At 44.4% G+C, this 17,936-nt stretch overlaps 1 protein-coding gene across 1 annotated transcript; it reads left to right on the forward strand.

The window, feature by feature from the left end:
* The first annotated feature begins 683 nt into the window (after window positions 1-683).
* LOC149348987 (uncharacterized) lies at window positions 684-13,521 on the forward strand. Its single transcript, XM_089541079.1, has 8 exons — window positions 684-810; window positions 1,553-2,150; window positions 2,782-2,942; window positions 5,147-5,282; window positions 5,868-5,963; window positions 9,409-9,540; window positions 9,613-9,717; window positions 13,091-13,521. Exons 2-8 carry the CDS (start codon window positions 1,571-1,573, stop codon window positions 13,267-13,269), a joined length of 1,389 nt encoding a protein of 462 aa, XP_089397205.1. The 5' UTR covers window positions 684-810; window positions 1,553-1,570; the 3' UTR covers window positions 13,270-13,521.
* Window positions 13,522-17,936: the final 4,415 nt, after the last annotated feature.

Genomic DNA, 17,936 nt, shown 5'->3' on the forward strand with positions numbered 1-17,936 from the left:
GTCGAAATGAACACCCTGGAGCACTGCCCTGGAGTAAAAGTGCGTTATGCGCGTCATGTCCATGCTACAGAGGTTCGCATTGACAGCCTGCTCTGACGAAGCTTTCACGGATGCAAAATAATACTTAAACCTGTCATGATAAGCAGTTGTTCACGCGTTATGTTTGGCGTACACATACACGTGGCTGCCAGAATTCGACGATTATAATGTTGCAGTTTCCTGGCACGTAGCCCGCTTACAACAAGAACCAGAACAATCAGTTCTACTCATTGTAAGAGCACAAAATACATTTTTTTATATTTTCTTTATCCTGGTTCTTCCCATAGTGCAAATGATAGAAGACATGCAGACTCAGGCTGTAGCCATTATTTGTTACGGTTGCGGTAATATTTTTGACACAGATAAGAGAGTTTGCTTGCTTTTCCAGGGTTACCTTCTGCAAGGAAAAAAGCAGCGGCATTCGACCGCATGACGGCACGGCTGGACAAGGTAACAAGATTAGGGAATAAGCTGCCTGCCTGTGAGGGGAAAACAGGATACAAATGGGAAAAAACGGAGCTACCCGGCAGGAACGAAAACCGACACGAGCACGCGACGCAAGCGAAACGATTCGGGTCAAGGCAGACGGGGAAGTGGCGCCATCTGGCAGCGCTTCGGTGAACGAAACGTGTCGCGCCGTGTGCTGGTGCTGTGCGAAAGCGCACGGAGAGGGGCCGTAGGTCTCAACCGCATGCGCTTCTGGGGGCAACCGCGAGTGAACTGAGGACCTCCGAGGAACCGACCGATACGCTGTAGACGCTGCCGCCTCTGGTATGGCCGTGTTATCGTTACAACTTGTTTACCCCGACCGCTTACTCGCCGGGCTTTGCTCTTTTTCAGCGGACGCTCGGTGTTTAGGGGCGGCTCGAAAACGCGCAAGGTCACGCCGCCGCGGCGAGCGGCCTTGCGGACGATGGTTCCACTGCTGGCGCGGCGGCGGACATCGCGGCTCGCGGTTTTCCGCCCGTCGGAAGAGCGGCGTGCGAGAGCGCCACCCCGGTTCGAAGCGATAGCCTCTTTTTCTTCGCTCCGATGCGCGGGACGCGGCATACGTCGTGTCCGAGCGCGCCGCTGGGGCGAGCCGGTTTTTTCTGGTTTTCGGCGCTGGTTGAGGAAGGGCGCGTTGCGGTGAAGAACCTACGTCACGTTTGACGGTGGACACGTTAAGCTTTGTTGAGCAGTTTGCTGTGTCATTTCTGCTTCTGTAACTGGGCGCTGACCAGTCCTCCAAAAGGCTCTGGGTATGGTGTGCCAGTCGAGTGGCTGCCCAAGTGAAGATCAGAAAATGATAGTTCTCATTTGACGTTACGTAACCTCGACACGCAAACTCGTATGCCCTGATTACTTAACTTCCGCTAGAAACGCATGCATTGCGAACTGCCTAACCTCTGGATCCACTTCCTGATGCTGTCTACAGTGTCCATAATCGGCGCGACCTCTTGATAACCATGAACTGATCACCTTGTACGGTGCAGAGTGTGCATATTCACTTGTACTTGTCTTCCTCTTGCAGGCACTCTTCATTACAAGGATGTCCCCAAGGAAGACAAGGTCCTCAAGCAAACAGACTGCAACCGCCAATGCTCCGCACACATCCCCTCACAAGAAGTCGCCGAAAAAGTCAGCCACACAGAATGGCCACAAAAAGCGTCCTCAAGTTAAGAACACACGTTCTAAGGTTCTTCCTGCAGAAGGCAAGTCGTCAAAGAAACCAACTGTTGTGACAAGAACTCGCAAGCCGCAAACTGCCAAGGGTGCAAAACCACAGAAGAAAGACACTGTGGTGAAGAAGGAGACACCTGTCTTAGCCAACAAGTCATCCAGCAATGGATTTGCCAATGACATCGTAAAGACAGAACCACAAGAGATAAAGAGCCAGGAGAAGGTTTCCAAAGCAAAGGCCACTTCCTCAAAAAAGGTGTCAAATGCAGTGAAGACACTGCCTTGCCCTGCAGTCACAGTAAAGCGTTCATCTTCACCTGTCACAGTAGATGGTATTGCTGAGTCACCGAAGAAAAGGAAAACAGATACAACAAAGTCACCGAGCAAACTGCCTAGGAAAGTGACCATCAAGAACTCCAAGTTTGTTGGGGCCCACATGTCAGTGAGCGGTAAGTTTACTTGTCTATGGACATGGACAAGTCTGTGGACAAGTCTGTGGACATGGTAGCCTCTACATCATCAAGCAACTACAGTTTATCTATGCTTTTGACCCCACATATTGGGCGTTAGCAATACAAAGTTCTTGAGAGTTTTTCCTTTTTGCTGCAAATTAATCTAGTCCAGATAGTCGTGCTCAACCAGTTCTTGGAAGTGCTTCTTGTCTTGCGGCCCTTAATCCCACAGGGTGCTGTGGGCTGATTACATGACTATGTTCTTGACAGCTGATATGGTGTAAACAAGGCCCTACAGTGCTTTCCAATTCCTATAACTGCAACCCATAACATTGTTCCTGGCATTACTTCTTGGCAGTTTTGAGGCAGTATGATGTTCTCTATTCCAGGTGTAGACACTTGTTGCTGTCTGATACTTCTGCCAGCCTAAATACTGTTCTTAACAGCCGAGCCACACTTCCTGGATGTAGTGGTCAGAGATAACACCTTGCTTGAATATCAGCATGTTGTTAATGTACACAGCACCATATATTGAGGACTTTGCGCACTTGATATCTGTTTCTCTACCTCATTTTTGCTAAGGTCAAGATTTAAAATTTAATTGTGTGCAACGTGCTTCCTTGTGCAGGTGGGCTGGAACTTGCGGTCAGCAGAGCTGTAGAAATGGGAGCCAGGTCGTTCGGCCTTTTCTTGCGATCACAACGCCAGTGGGCTGCCAAACCCATGACACAAGAAACAGCAAACCGCTTCCGTGACGCTTGTCGAGAGCATAACTTTGCACCACATCAGGCAAGGCACTTCATTGTGTTATTCAAGCCGTGACTCAGGAAATCATTGCCAAAAATTCTTGAAGGTATCATGACAGCTGGCACGTCAATGAGTGCTTTTACTGTAATAGTTTCTTTGTCATATTTTCTCTTGAAGAACTTTATATTTGCGGAAATTTTGCTCTGAAGATTACCTTTCTGTGTGCTACAGATTTACTTTTATGTTTTGTCTACATTTCATCCTGACCAAGATGAGCTTCTATTACGAAGCGAAGCAATCTCCTAAGCTTGTTCAAAATTGTCTTTTGGGCCTGAACGAAAACATTTCTTTTCAAATTAGCATTGCAGTTTCATCACTAAAGCTGATTTCTTGACACGGCATGGAACATTTGTATCATGTAGCAGCCATTCCTGATGAACAGGCAAAGTAAACGGGCTGTGCTAGTGACCATTGGCCGTAACAACACCAGCTAAACATTTGCCATTAGTGCACGCACCATGTTTCATAGCTTGCCCCTTGTGGGGTTTAACATCGGGGAGATAAATGCGTATTCCCCGTTTAACCGCGGCTGAGCCAGTTCAAAACCGCGCGGACCCCACCCCGTGGTCACGTACGCTACTGAGCGCACGCCGACCACGGCGGGCTGTGCTCTACGGTAACAAAGGAACGACACACTGGCTGACACAAACAAGGCATTTATTGCTATAACAACAATAACGCCAGCTAGCAACAAAATACACTGAGGAATCTAGGATGTCCGACTCACCAGCACGGCTACGAGCGAACGTTCGCCCACGGTAGGGCAAAGGGAAGATCCGAGGCCCGACGGGACGGGGTGGCGGGAGCAAGTTCCAACCACAAGACGCCCGCGGCGAAGAGCGGACCGGCGCGCGGAGACGTCCGCGTGCTTCCCTGTGCCGAGCAGAAGAGACCTAGCCTTCCCTCGCGCGCGAGCGGCCAAACACGCCATCCGTGGCGCTGCTGTCGCTGCGACGCGAGCGCCCTCCCCTGTTAGCTAGAGTAACCAAACTAAAGGGAGTGCTTTTCGGGGGCAGCTAACAACAGTGGGGTGCAGTGCGGGAAAGTGAACGCAGGGGACGAAGGCGTCCCCACACCGTGTGGACACTAAAGCATGTTCTGTAATTAATCGTGCACTGTAGAATGTTTTTTTCAGCTAAACCGGTGAATTGTTCGAGCTCAAATTTTGCACATAAATGGGATTTGGTCTGCAGAATTATTTTATTCCTTGTTTGTTTGGGGTACCTGCCTGGATCTATCAGAAGAAGCCGGACATTTGCATCATCTGCGGCGACAACGAAACGAAACAAGCTGCTGTCGCATAATTGCACCCTTGAAGCCATCTCGTTTGTCGGCCTTGGAGGCTAGGCAAAGGATGGAAATGTAGGGCAGTTTTGGCGAAACGGAGTTTTTTGTGATCATTGGTAAAAACAACTGAAAAAGCGTATTCAAACCTCTTGCAAACCCCCTATCACCCTCATTTGCCGAATCTCTGCAGCCGACAAATGAGATGGCGCCACTGATGCAATTGCTGAGAGAGCGACTTGTTTAGTTGCGTCGTCGCTGCAGACGACGCGAATATCTGACTTTCTGATCAATTCAAGCAAGTACCCCGAACGGATGTGGTATAAAACAATTCTGCCGACCAAATGTCATTTCTGTGCTAAATTTGAGCTTGGTCTATTCACCGGTTTAGCAAGAGAAGCATCTGACGGCACGCGTTTAATTACAGAAAAGTCTTTGTCTTAATTATAAGAATGCTGCACTGCTACAGAACCAAGACCATAAAAGTTAACCTTTGCTTTGAAGGGCTAATGTCCATAGCACAAGTTTCCCTCTGTGAGTGGAGAGGGAGGCATACTTTGATGCTGCTAACTTGCGAGTTGTCTCAAAGTATGTGGTTGATGGTCTTTTGGTCTTGTGGTCTTTTCCTTTCTAATACACTGTCTAAATGAAGCTTTGCTTGTTACCTAGAATGAATGCTCAGTGGAAGAGTGTTGCAGTTTATCCAACAGAGGCTGCCATGCAGATATGTTATGCTTCTTTTGGACTGCACATTCTTTCTTTATATATATATGACATTGCGATGTCTTTTCCGTGTAAAGTTATCAGCCTTCAGAGTGGAGCCTTGTGCAGGCAAAACTATGTTGGATTTGTAGAGACTGAAAGACTGGCTTAATATACGTATTGCTTTTTGTATGAAACAGATTCTGCCTCATGGCTCCTACCTGCTGAACTGCGGTTCCCCGGATCCTGTTGTTTTGAAGAAAAGCCGAGAAACCTTGGTTGATGAGCTGAAGCGATGCGAGATGCTAGGCCTCGTCTACTACAACTTCCATCCTGGTAAGTTCATGACACCAGTGTCATGCTGCCAAGATCGTTTAATGAGGATTCATCTGATAACTAAATTTCATGCTTTCTTTTGTGTATTTAGATGCATTTACCACACCTGCGTGCAACTTGTGGCATCGTTAAGAAATTATAAAGGTCCTGATGGGCAGATTTTACATGATCTTTACTGTGATACCAGCCGTCCTTTTTCAGAAGAACTTGCTTTGGGGCTAGTTGGTTCATGATTGAAGTTCAGAATGGCGCAAAAGACACACACGCAGGAAAAATAGGCGCTGTTTGTGTCATCCCCTATTTTTCCTGTGTGTGTGTCTTTTGCACCATCCTGAACTTCGCCCTGTAGGTTCAGTTAAATCGTGTTAGGCTAGCTACCAGCACAGGTGAATGGCCAAACTGCTGCTCTGAAACTAATGTGTCCATTTTATAGAAAACGAAATCTGTTGTGTACTGCTTAAATGTCTTGTACTGCCCACTCTACGACGTGCGGCCATAATTGAGGTCCAGTTTACTCCGTAGTAAACATTAGCAGTTTGACCTTACTTTGATAATTGTTAATGAATAGGATGGTGTCTGCTGCAGGCTCGACGTGTGGTGTGATAAGCCGCGAAGCATGCATGGACCTTATCGCAGACAGCATCAACCAAGCGCACAAGGAGACGACATATGTGATATCAGGTGGGGCATCGCAAGTGCTTTGCTTTGCTTTGGTCCTTGGTTGAGGAAATGCAAATGTAAAACATTGCTGACTTTCTTTTTTTTATGGACTTTATGATTTGATGAAAGACTTCTTGCATGTTCACCAATGTCCCACGCAATTTTTTTTTTCATTAGTTTGGTTTGTGCTTTGAATGAACCAAAGCTTCTTGCATGCTTAGATGTTCTGCGCTCCATTGAGGCTTTATAGCAGTCCTTAAAGGGGCTGCGAAACACTGCTTGAGGGGATACCGGCTATACTTCAGGTGGGTTGTTTATGTCACACTGATGCTGACTTAAAAAGAATTACAGGAATCGATGCTCAGGAACGGGAGTTATTCAGTGAAGAAATTTCAAAATACAAGCAAACCAAACGCTGCCCTCAACTCGATATTGGCGGGGCTTCCCACTCCTATTTCGCTCTCCCAATGACTGCACCTGGCACAACCAATCAAAACAGCCAGCCAGAGCACGTCGCGGAAGTTTGTACTCCATGGTTGCCTGCTCTCTCTAACTCGTTCTTGCTGAGACTAGCAGCGTCGTTTCCATGCCAGAGCGCCCCTGGTGGTGCATTTTTATTTTACTTGCCTTGCAGGGCTTTTATCTAAGACAAACAAATTGTCTTTGTTGATATAATATAAAACGCAGACAGGTGACAAAATGTTTCTCTATTCACACAATTTGAAGTATATTTAGTGTTCGTCCGATCATCAAGCTCGCCCCAGGTGATGTCATATCCGCTGCTAAAAACCCGCCACTGTGTGGCGACACCATCAGAGCCATGAAGTTGTTTTTGGGAGGACATTAAAATATTAAAACCGACGCTAATAGCACCATTATAACTCACTGTATGCAATCAACAGGCAAAACAGTAAACTAAAATTGTGTTTCTGGACCCCTTTAAGAGTGCGGTTAAAAAAAAATTTAATTATCACATTGACTTCATTTCTAGCGGACTCCCCACCACCAGTCTTTGTGTTAGGTTCTTGTAGCAGTAGGCCTGATTTGGACATAATCTGGGGCATGTTCAAGGGGGACAATGGGACAATCTGGGGCATGTTCAAGGGGGACAATGGGGACAAATTGAAGTTTTCCGCATCAATAGGGCACAGTGTTGTAATCACAAAGAGATCACTGTCACTGAAAACAGAGATATAATATCTCTAGAAAAGACCAAGAAAGTAAATACATGCGTTGCCTCCACAGACCGATTTCACGAGCAAAATGCATGCGTGGACACAGTTTTTTTGGCGCGGATCCCAGAGCCTACACTACACTGCTGTTTACTTCAAAACGGTGACAACCCGTCCTTTTTGGTGGGAACATCGCGAGTTTGAATTGAGTGGTGGGAAGATCTAGAGATCCAGTTTTCGCGGCGACAAGTGTCTTCTGATGCCGGACAGACATCGACATACCCAGAGAGGGCCGAAGAATTAATTTTTACTGCGAACAATAACTTGATGATATTGTTCTCAGTGTGCCTTTAAAGGAGCACTCGGTACAGCCCCATACAATTTTTGTTGCTAGTAAAAATGAGTTGTTTGAATGCTGACACTCGATTGGCACCAAAAGATGCATTTATTATGAAGGTAATTGGATTTTAGAATGGAACGTTACTTTCCCGCAACTCGATTCACACTAAAGACATTGATAATTGAAAGGACTCTGTGATCTGTGGCTGGAGGTGAATGCCAGCGTGGCCTCAGTGATCTGCAACCAGAAATGAGCCTTGATGTAATCGCAGTGTATTTGTGAAAATGTCGGCGGCTACGAAACCTGTATTTTTGTTTTTGCCCTTTCCTGCCTAATAAAGTTTCTGCTTTCAGTGAGTGTTGGCCGGACAGTCAGTAAAATGTGATAGTGTGGTAATCAGTTTCAACTTGTTTTCAGTTTCTCTTTAGCCACACATTGAATGTAGTGAGTGAACACACTCACTAGATGAACGTGCCGCCATGAACATTGCAGCCAACTTGCAATGTCTTCACCCTCTCAGTTGAAACAATTGGAACTCTCCATCGCTTCTTACAGCTGTGGCTTGTTTAGTGCGTTGTGGCCTGTGATATGTCAGCCCTCAGCCATTGGTATGGGCTAGCACATGCAAGATGACTTCACTACATGTGCGCCCACTTACATTCACCATTAGTTACGGGCATAAAGTGCATGACGGATACAGATGTTCACAAAAATTTGCCCGATTTCAGAATGTTCCTCGCACCCTTCGAATTGATTGGAATTTGCTGTGATCATGAGCAATCTCTCCTAGTACATATACGAACTGATGCACTTCCAGAGGAAGCATCTGTTGATGTTTATGCAACTTTTCGCAGATTTGTTAGCGCTCCTCTTTTCGCATGCTACCAGCAGTTTGCTGGCAAGTAGATGCAGTGTCCTTCCCATTGGTGCAATTAAGGGAAAACGAATAAGAAGAAACCATAATTAAGGGCAACAGCTAAGCTTGCTTGCTCGGAGAAGCGACAAACTACCGTTGTCTATTAGAGTGGAGCAACTCTATGACAGCTTCTTGTTGTAAACGAAAAAAAAATGAATTATGCTTCAGTTTGTAAAAGGGAAGGGTTGCCTGTTGCCACATTTATTTATTTATTGTACCCTCAGGGCCAAAGGCATTACAGAGGGGAGTGGGTTAATTAGGATAAAGAACAATGAATATAATACAGTGAAAACAGGTAGTACAAAATAAATTTTCTCCATATTAAAAGAACAACATTCACAAAGCGTAAAAAACAAAATCAATGTACATAACACAGTGGCAACAGATATAACACATGATCAACTTCTTTCAGAATAAACAATGTTAGCTATTGCATCGTGAAAGGTTTTGTTATCTGCAATGGCTGCAATATCGGGGGGAAGGCGGTTCCATTCCACAGATGTGCGAGGAAGATATGATTGAAAAGAAGATTTGGTGTGGCATGTTGGGATGCCAACCTTGTGGCGGTGATCGATGCGACGTGAAATGTATTCTGGGGGTGATATGAAATAGTCGTGAAGCGTAACGTGGTGATATAGCTTGTGAAATAGTGTTAGGCGACCAATTTTACGGCGAGATTGTAACGGTGGGAGTGACACATTGATACAGTACATCTCAGAATTTATCAATAACACGTCTTAATGTTTGCCAAGAGGTTCAAATAAGATTGGTGTGTTCATCTGCAAACTTGTCCAAAGTTTTCAAGAAGACTGCCTTGTATTTTGGGCGCTCCGTGTTACATGCCACTATATAGAAAAAAAAAAAGAAATTTAGCAAGACTGAATTATCTGCAGGGCATTTTGTGCTTCCATGATGCCATTCCGGTTCGTTGCTTTTGCTCGGTGCTGAGCATTTTACATTATCTGTACACGTTCTGAACAACAGATCTGACCTTTGCAGCCTAGTTCTGAAAATAACATGTTGTATTATTTGTTTCAGTCATTGAAAACATGTGCAAACAAGGACACACAATTGGTGGCGACTTCCACGAGCTGCGTGGGATTATAGACCGGGTAAAGGACAAGTCCAGGATTGGTGTCTGCTTGGACACATGCCATGCCTTTGCTGCAGGTCAGTTGCTTGGTTTACAGCTGCACGCTGTCTGGATTCCACTAATGCATTTGTCATGTGTTTTAATTTTAGGCTACGACTTGGCAACGCAAGATGGCTTTGAGGAGATGATGAATGACTTTGAGTCCATAATTGGATTATCGTACCTGAAAGCTCTTCACTTGAATGATTCAAAGGGTAAGATTGTCTTAATGTTGTCTGGTAAAATTCAGTTATATCAGTGCATGTGCTCACACAACATTGCTTCATTATTGGGGACCAACAGTGCAGTGCATAGTTAATAACATGGCATAGTTAAGAATGCCGTTCCCATAGCTGATCTTTTTCACATTAAGACCTTTCGTATATGTATGCATTCACAGTGATGCACGGGATACTTTGCGGGACATACACCATGCACTAAGAAGTAGAGCTTACTTTGCTAGAACTAGTACATCTGCTCAGCTGGTGATCCTCACATGGTCTTAAAAAATTTTTTCTTGTTATTGTTTAATTTTCTGTCATTTGGCGTGATACTAAAAGGTAAAGAGATGGGCGAACAAGTACAAACCTATGCAGGCGGAGGGGTGGTTTGTGATGGGTGTTATTCAGTACGTGCGAAACAGCTAGAGCGGCTAAAATATGTGGATGAAGTCGGAAGAGTTTGAGGCATCATTGGTGCAGTGCGAAACGTACCACAACTGCAAAGACGAAAACAACACACCGCTGACTAGCAACTGATTTGAAATTTGGTTTTAGGGGCTGGGCCATTGTGGATGGAATATGTCTACAAGGTCAGCTGACAGTGTCATGTTGTGACTAGTAATGGAATTGTCTCAGTACAGACATTTTTTTTGCGCGGGGACATTTCCAGGGAGGAGACATGCATACCTTTGCATGCATGTGTATGAAGACATGCTTGCTGTGTGAGAGTGGGATACATCAGCAAATGGGGCAGCTTGGTTCAGAGAACAAGGGTTCAACATTTGTGTGTTCTGTGCACGTGTGTCTGGGGGCAGATTTCATTTCATGAGACATTTATTTCCAAATGATTGAGAATGGGCCAAAGACGAAAAGTTATGATTTTAGCTCGAGGGAGTCTGTGGCCTTATACGAAAACAAGATAGAAATGGAGGCAGCTTACGGAAAGCACTGAATAAGACTTTAATGGGGATGAGGCATTTAATGGCTCTGCGTATAGCAGGGAATGTTATTCGTTAGTCATGGCTAGGCTTCTGTGAATCTATTACAAGCAGGTACTCTCAACTTCAGTTGCAAGTCCATAAAGTTCTCAGTCATTTATGTATGTGTAAGGCGAAAGTGCTGTAAATTCGAAGTACTCGCCCTGTAATCACTTGATTTCAGTAGCACACGTGAGAAGTTTAAGATTTTTCACATGCATCTGGGCCTGTGCCTTGTAGTAGGCAAAGTGATCATCGGTAGACTTGTTTATAGTGTGTGTAAGTGATGGGGCTCTTAACATATATAAGGCCAGTTTCGTGGGAAAAAGTTTTTAACACCAGATCAAAGCATAAAATTAGTTGTCTGTCTTAAGAAGGCCATTGCTTTCACCTAATCAGAATGTTTAAGCAGTTGAAAAAAATATTTATTTTTATTTTTAAAAATGTGCTAAATACGCATCTGACACCAGCAGTCATAACTTCGATTTAGCTCTTCGCAAGGCAAATTTCTTCTGCACTTATATGCATAATGCATGACCTGTGCAGTGAAGTAAAGTAATTATGGTACGTTCATTGTTGTTGTGTAATATAGTGGAACAACCAAAACAACACTTTTTGCATAGGCATTTTTTGCGAAAAAATGCAGCAGTAAGAAAGCACACTGCACGGTTTTACTTACTGTGGCTCATTGCACACCTAGATACATACGAAATAAGGGCGTGAAGTTTTAGTGAAAAATCTTGTTCAGAGATAAAGTTAGGATTTCTGATGTAAGAAGGAATGGCAAAAAAATGAGTGCCGAGAAAAACGAGAAGATTAGGAGTAACTACAGATGCCTTAAACAATGTCCAGGGCAGTTACAGTCCTCTATATTCATAGCTTTGCTTCTTAATCTTGCTTTCCTCAATTTTGCTCATGTGGCAGCTTTTTTTTTTTTCTCTTATTTTTCGTGGCATCAGTAGACTGGAAGAAAGATTTTGATAAAACAAACTTTGAAAGAACTGAATTAAAAGTGGCCGCATACCTTAAGCTACTTTCTATGTCTTGTTTATGTTCATTTTTTTTTACGCAACTGCAGAACTCTATTTATCTTGGCTGGTACTTGGTATCTCCAACTTCAAAGACTGTAACATGCCTGTGTGTGATAGTTCAAAAATTTATTAACTAGTTTTCGCTACCGTATTGCTTATGAGAAAGAAAACTTCACTATACAGGCTGGAAAAGTATCACTGAAATACCTGTCTTCGGTCTCGTTGTGCAAACAAGCTTACTTTGATTTCATTCCCTGTCAGTGCTGTTCACAGATGGGTTTTTACAAATAATAGTGGTATGTGTCCAGTAATAATAAAGTTAGGCAGGTTGGCAATTTAATGGCAGACTTTATCCCAAAATGGCATAGTGGTCTGCAGTATAGTTTAACTCTTCCGCCAAAATATTTTCTGGATATGGCGACCTAGTTCTGTACAGAAGGCTGGGAATTTCTTAGTGAATGAAACAACACAGTAATCTACAGTCAAGCCCACTTATAACAATATTCAAGTGCCATGGAAATACCATTGTCATAACCAATAATTGTTATAACAGGGTTGTGCCGAAAAAAATAAAAGATGACAAACTTCAGAGCATTTATTGACTGGAACGACCTGGAGGGATTTGATTGTTCTAATGCCTATAAAAGCTCGTTAAATCGAACTTCAGGGAACCGGAACAATGTTCACCATTCACCGATGACCAAAGCACCGCCATCACTGCGACACCGGGAGCTTCGCGCACCTCCACGTCACAGGAATCAAGCCGTCTTTCCGGAAAATATTCTTATGGGAAATTCAAGAAGCATGTAGAACTAAGGGTGCAGTGACAGCTGACAAGAGAAAAACCGCGCTGGCTGCATGCGCGCGCACTGAACCGACTGATTGGGGGTACGCATGGTGCGCGTAGCCAATGCAGCAATGCAGCAGCTCTCCTGACACGATGACGCCTGCCCCTTTTGCTTTCGTGGCATTGCTGCGTCAGCTTAGTCCATTGGTCGACCCCCCACGTGCGTGTTTTTGTGTTGTAAGCATGGTTTTGCTGGAGTGGTTGTAGCATTTCCTTCTTTTTTTTTCTATAATGGTTGACACTCAATTACCAAATTTAATTGTTATAACCAATAATGTGCCTTGACAGCATTGCTATAAGCAGTTTATTTTACCATAGAACACGTGGCAAAGCTGTTGGTGCCATGACTGACCATTGTTATATCCGATATATTGTTATAACCAGTATTGTTATAAGTGGGCTTGACTGTAATCTACATGGTGACTTCATAAGATTTGAATTGTTTATTTTGTATGTACAGATGTATGTAATGATGGCGCAACCTCTTCAAGTTGTTGCTTGCCGTGTTCCAGGCAAAGTGGGAAGCCACTTAGATCGGCATGAAAACATTGGCCGAGGAAACATTGGCCTGGATGGTTTCCGCCGCATCATGAATGACCCAAGGCTTGATCATCTCCCGATGATTCTTGAAACTCCGGAAACCGACTACGGTGTCGAAATTGCCCTGCTAAATGGACTGTGTTCCCCATGAGCACTGTGAAGTTCACATCTACCTCAAGCGAGCTTGCCATTGCATTTTGCGGATGTTGACTGAAGTAGTATCTTAAGGGGGGACACTGGTCTTGAAAAAAAAATTTTTATTAATGAAGTCACAGTTATGAAATCTTCAGGGAATATGTACTTTTGTGTGCCGATTCTAGATATGTCATTTAATTTCATGTAAACCAATTCCTTGAGCACTTATGTACCTTTTATGCTACTAGTATTTTGCGGAGAGTTTTGAAGAAAATTTGCTGCAGGAAACTAGCTGAAATGTATGCCACTGGCTTCTCTTGACACCAAGGAATACAATAAGGGTAAAATGGTCTTCCTGTCTATCATAGAGCATAAGTTGCAGGGTTTTGAAGTTGTCGCTTCAGAAATGAGAAGGAAAGTGTGTATTCCTGTTTCTGAAGTGGCAGCTTCAATACCCTACTACTCAAGTTCTATGAGAGCCAGGATAATAATTTTACCCTTATTGTATTCCTTGGTGTCAAGAGAACCCAATGGCAAGCATTTCAGCGAGTTTCCTGCAGCAAATTTTCTTCAAAACTCTCCGCAAAATAGTTGCATAAAAAGTGCATAAGTGCTCAAGGAATTGTTTTACATGAAATTAAATGACATACCTACAATCAGCGCACGAAAATACATGTGCCCTGAAAATTTCATAACAATGACTAAATTAATAAAATTTTCTTTTCAAGACCAGTGTCCCCCCTTAAAGCTGAAATGATTTTAAAGTTGTGATCGAACGTGCACATTTTATAGTATTTATATTTGTGACTGCGTGAGTAAAATAGCTTCAGTTCGCAGACTTTGCTGAACATTGCTGTGCTTGATGAACATCTGGTGGCAAGATTTTGTCACCCCATTGGGCTACCTACTGTCAACACTCTTTTGGAAGAACTATTCTTTCAAAACAAGAAAACTTCTGCTCATTGTGTAAGAGAAGAGATGTCAAAGGTCAGTTGGAATTTATGCCATTACTAACTTTTAGTATTTGTTATACTCGTAGACTACAAAAGGGCGTACCTACTCTGCTCTGAGAGTTGTGGCATTGTGTTCTATAGGAAGCAGCTGTTTGATCACAACATGTAAATCATTTCAGCATATCTTTAACTTGCTGGTCATGCAATGATCTGACTATAACCTGTGTTGAACTCCAAAAGAAAACGTGTGCTGTGGCTTTGGAACTGTCGACGCATAAATACATCGCAGACCTTCACGTAACCGTTTTCCCGCATGTCCTACACATTTCAGGAAGGTCACTGTGCTTCAGAGTTCAATTGTTACCCTTTGCTGCATACGGGCTTGTCTTTTACGGGCCATGTTTTTATCCCTACTCACCAAAACTTCACCCTTGTGGTGATGATGTGGCACACTGTACAGGAATAGCTTTTCTGTCCGTCATTTTTGCACTGTACGAATGCTTCGAGGCTGTTCGAACAGGAGCTGCTAGCACTGTTTGGCTGCGGAAAGAGTGATTGTGGACAGTTTCTAGTGCTAGTTCTGCAGCTGACAAAAGGAAGCACCAGTGGCCATTGTCTTTCATTCATTGCTGCACGTGTTTTTGTTTTCACTTGCAAATATTTTTTTTATTTTCCATCCAAGAGATTGCACTGTGATGACTATTTTGTTATGTGGCATTGTCTCTTTATATGGGCAGCTCATTCTGTTTGTCATTGCTTAGCTTACTGGTGGTACTCCGATCATCAGTCATTTTGCTGTATGTGCTCGGCTATGGTGACTTTCTTCTGGCTATAAAAATGGTGGTGTTCATTTATCGTGCACCGAAGTCTAGGGGGAAGGTAAAGTTGTTTCGGCATGTTTTGACATAGAGAAAGTGCTCAGCTGAGGGTACATATTCAAATACGCATCGTTGATCCAGGAATTGCGAATGGAATAGCTTATGCAGCGGAACTGCTGAAAGCTGCAGTGAATGACAAAGGGTTGTTCTTGTTTTTGGGACAATCAACGATAATAAGCTCATAGGGGGGCTAGTTTTGGGACGAAGAAAGGCACAGCCAAAAATCATGTTTATTTTATGTTGCTGCTTGATGTTTCATTCAAGTGACTAGCTGATAGGCAAACATATCCATTTGAGCTTTTTTTTTCTTTGCCTTAGACTGAATGCTACTGTCATAAAAGGTTTTCAGCATTGCTACCATCAAATAAGCTTCTGGCCACTTCTGTATCATTTTTCCATGCCTTATTGCGACCTTTATGTAGGATACTGCACATGCAAAGCCACACTGTAAAACCTGCCTTTTTGCATCGCCTTTTATTTGAGTAATGTGTTCTTTCTAAAACCAAGCATATTTTCGTTTGGCTTCTTGCTATTGTTGAGACCCATGCTTGCGATCCCAAGGAGAGGTAAGAAGTTCTTGCTTTTAAGATAACCAGCCTTCTAAAACAGTTCGTAACATGAATAAAATGCGTACAAGCTTCAGCATTTGCCAGGTGAGACAAGTTTTGCCTGTTACGTGTCATTGCCAGGAAGCACTTTCAAATTTTCAATGTTTTGACACACAGTTTTCTGTTGTGAACTTCTTGTTGAAGGTGTTTGTTCAGCAATGCAAGACTGGTGTTAGTTCCACTACGAAGCATTTTCTGACTGTGCTTGCCACAGTGTTGAAAGGTGCGCTTCCCTCACACATTTGCGTAGGAATTGAAGCGCGGAACTTCTTTTCGTTAGGTTGGAATGGTACAAGCACATCTGTTTAGCTGTGCTTAGTGACAAACCGTGTGCGCAGCTGCGAATGGTTTTTCTCTATGATGCAACTGTGTGTTGTTACATTTTGAGCTTGCTTTTGTTCTTTGTGAAGCTGCGGAAGGTGGCATTGTGGCGCCATCTCTAGTGGGAAGTTAAGAACAAGATTCAACTTGCTCACTTGAGCTCGTCAAAAGGCTGAAGCCAGAATTGGATCATTTATAGATTATGCAAACAGCATGAATTCTGGCTTTGCATTGTCCAGTAGACATTGTTAAAATAGCCATTACAGAGAGTTAGCAAAGAGAGAGCTGTATGCCACTTCACCTGCACTGACATGATTTTTGTTGTCCCATGGCACTCGCCTGCCTTTACCTTTGCAGATATTATAACCACCACAGTGTATCTTCACACCTCTTATCTCACTGAACTGTTTGGTCACTACACAGTACCTGTCCAACATCACCCACTGTTCTCGCTGTTAAAAAATATGGTGTTTTTCAAACCTCAAAACAACACAACTGCATGAAATTGGAGTATCGAAAACAAGTCTGTCAATTAAAACATGTTTTCTGCAAACAAATTTGCTGGTCTTATGTACCTTCTCGCACTACCACTTTTCTTCACTATGGTGTCAATGCCTTCAGTCCCTCCTTCATCACTTTCCTATAGGTGTGGTTCAGGTGTACACCAAGAGTGAGCCAGCTACTGGCCTTCCTTTTTTGCATAAGCAGTTATCAGCTGTTCGTAAGAAACCGAAGTATTAGCCTATCCAAAAGGCGTTGCTTGACCTGCATCACACCTTGCGCATTGATTGCGTCGTCAGCCACTCCGAATAGGTGCTCTTGAAACATTTCGCATTTTTCACACGTTCCCTCCGTGCATCTGCATCTCTTCTATCTCCTGAGCACCACTGGTCAACAAACCACCACCTTGCAAACCGTTCTTACATGAATGGTGTCGGTGCACGTTGACTTTTTGGGGGCAGGGGGTGAGGAAATGAATTGCCACAGTACTTGTCTCACATCTTGGTGAACCCCTGAACTGCGCTGTAAGGGACCAGGGAGGTGGGAGTGAAGGAAGAAAGAGGTGCCCTAGTGGAGGACTCCGGAATAATTTCAACCACCTGGGGATCTTCAATGCACACTGACATAGCATAGCACACATATGCCTTTGTGTTTCGCCTCCACCGAAACGCGGCCGCCGTGGCATGGTTCTCATGCAATCGAAAACGCTCGCGATTAGCGCGGCTGCGGTGCAAAAACCTGTTTCTAGCGATCGCGGTGGTTCGCGTGGCCAGAGTGACGAGGTTTCAACAAGTTGGAAATTTTTCGCCTCGACGTGCCGCTATGGTCTAGCCGCCATAGTGCCGCTTCATCCGCCTTTTTTTTTACTAGGCCGCTCTGCGCATGCGCGTCTCTTGTCCAGCTCCACTGGTTGAAAACAAAACCGCCAGCTTCTACTGCGCATGCGGAGTTCATGTTAGTGACAGGCGCTTGCGACAGGTGGCGGCAGCTGTCAAGCACACACTTCGCAGGAGCAGCTGGCTCCACGCGGAACCAGATCGCGCCTTCATCTCCCATGAGCGTTTGTTTTCAACCAGTAGCAGAAGAAGTTTCGCCACTCCCTGGAGGGCGCTACGTCTTGTGAAAAAGACGGATTATACAGCTCAGTAGTAAGGGAGTAATTACTCATTGGCATCCACCCGAGCGCAGCCATACGGCTGTGAAGGACTGTGTACGGGAGGCCTAGGCATGGCCCAAAAGGACTCTCTCCATCGACTAACACCAGAGACACTGTGTCTGCCTTCAAAATTATCGCCCTGCCCCGTCAGCGAAGGCGGTTGTGTGGAATGCGGCGGGCGCAGCAGAAAGACGTGCGAAGTAGCCAGAGGGCAAAAGAGGAGGGGCCGCGCGAGGAGCCCAGCGCGACCACGCATCCCTGCGGCC

The sequence above is a fragment of the Amblyomma mixtum genome, chromosome 4, assembly GCF_055824585.1.
Source record: "Amblyomma mixtum isolate Tamu chromosome 4, ASM5582458v1, whole genome shotgun sequence".
Taxonomy (NCBI): domain Eukaryota; kingdom Metazoa; phylum Arthropoda; class Arachnida; order Ixodida; family Ixodidae; genus Amblyomma; species Amblyomma mixtum.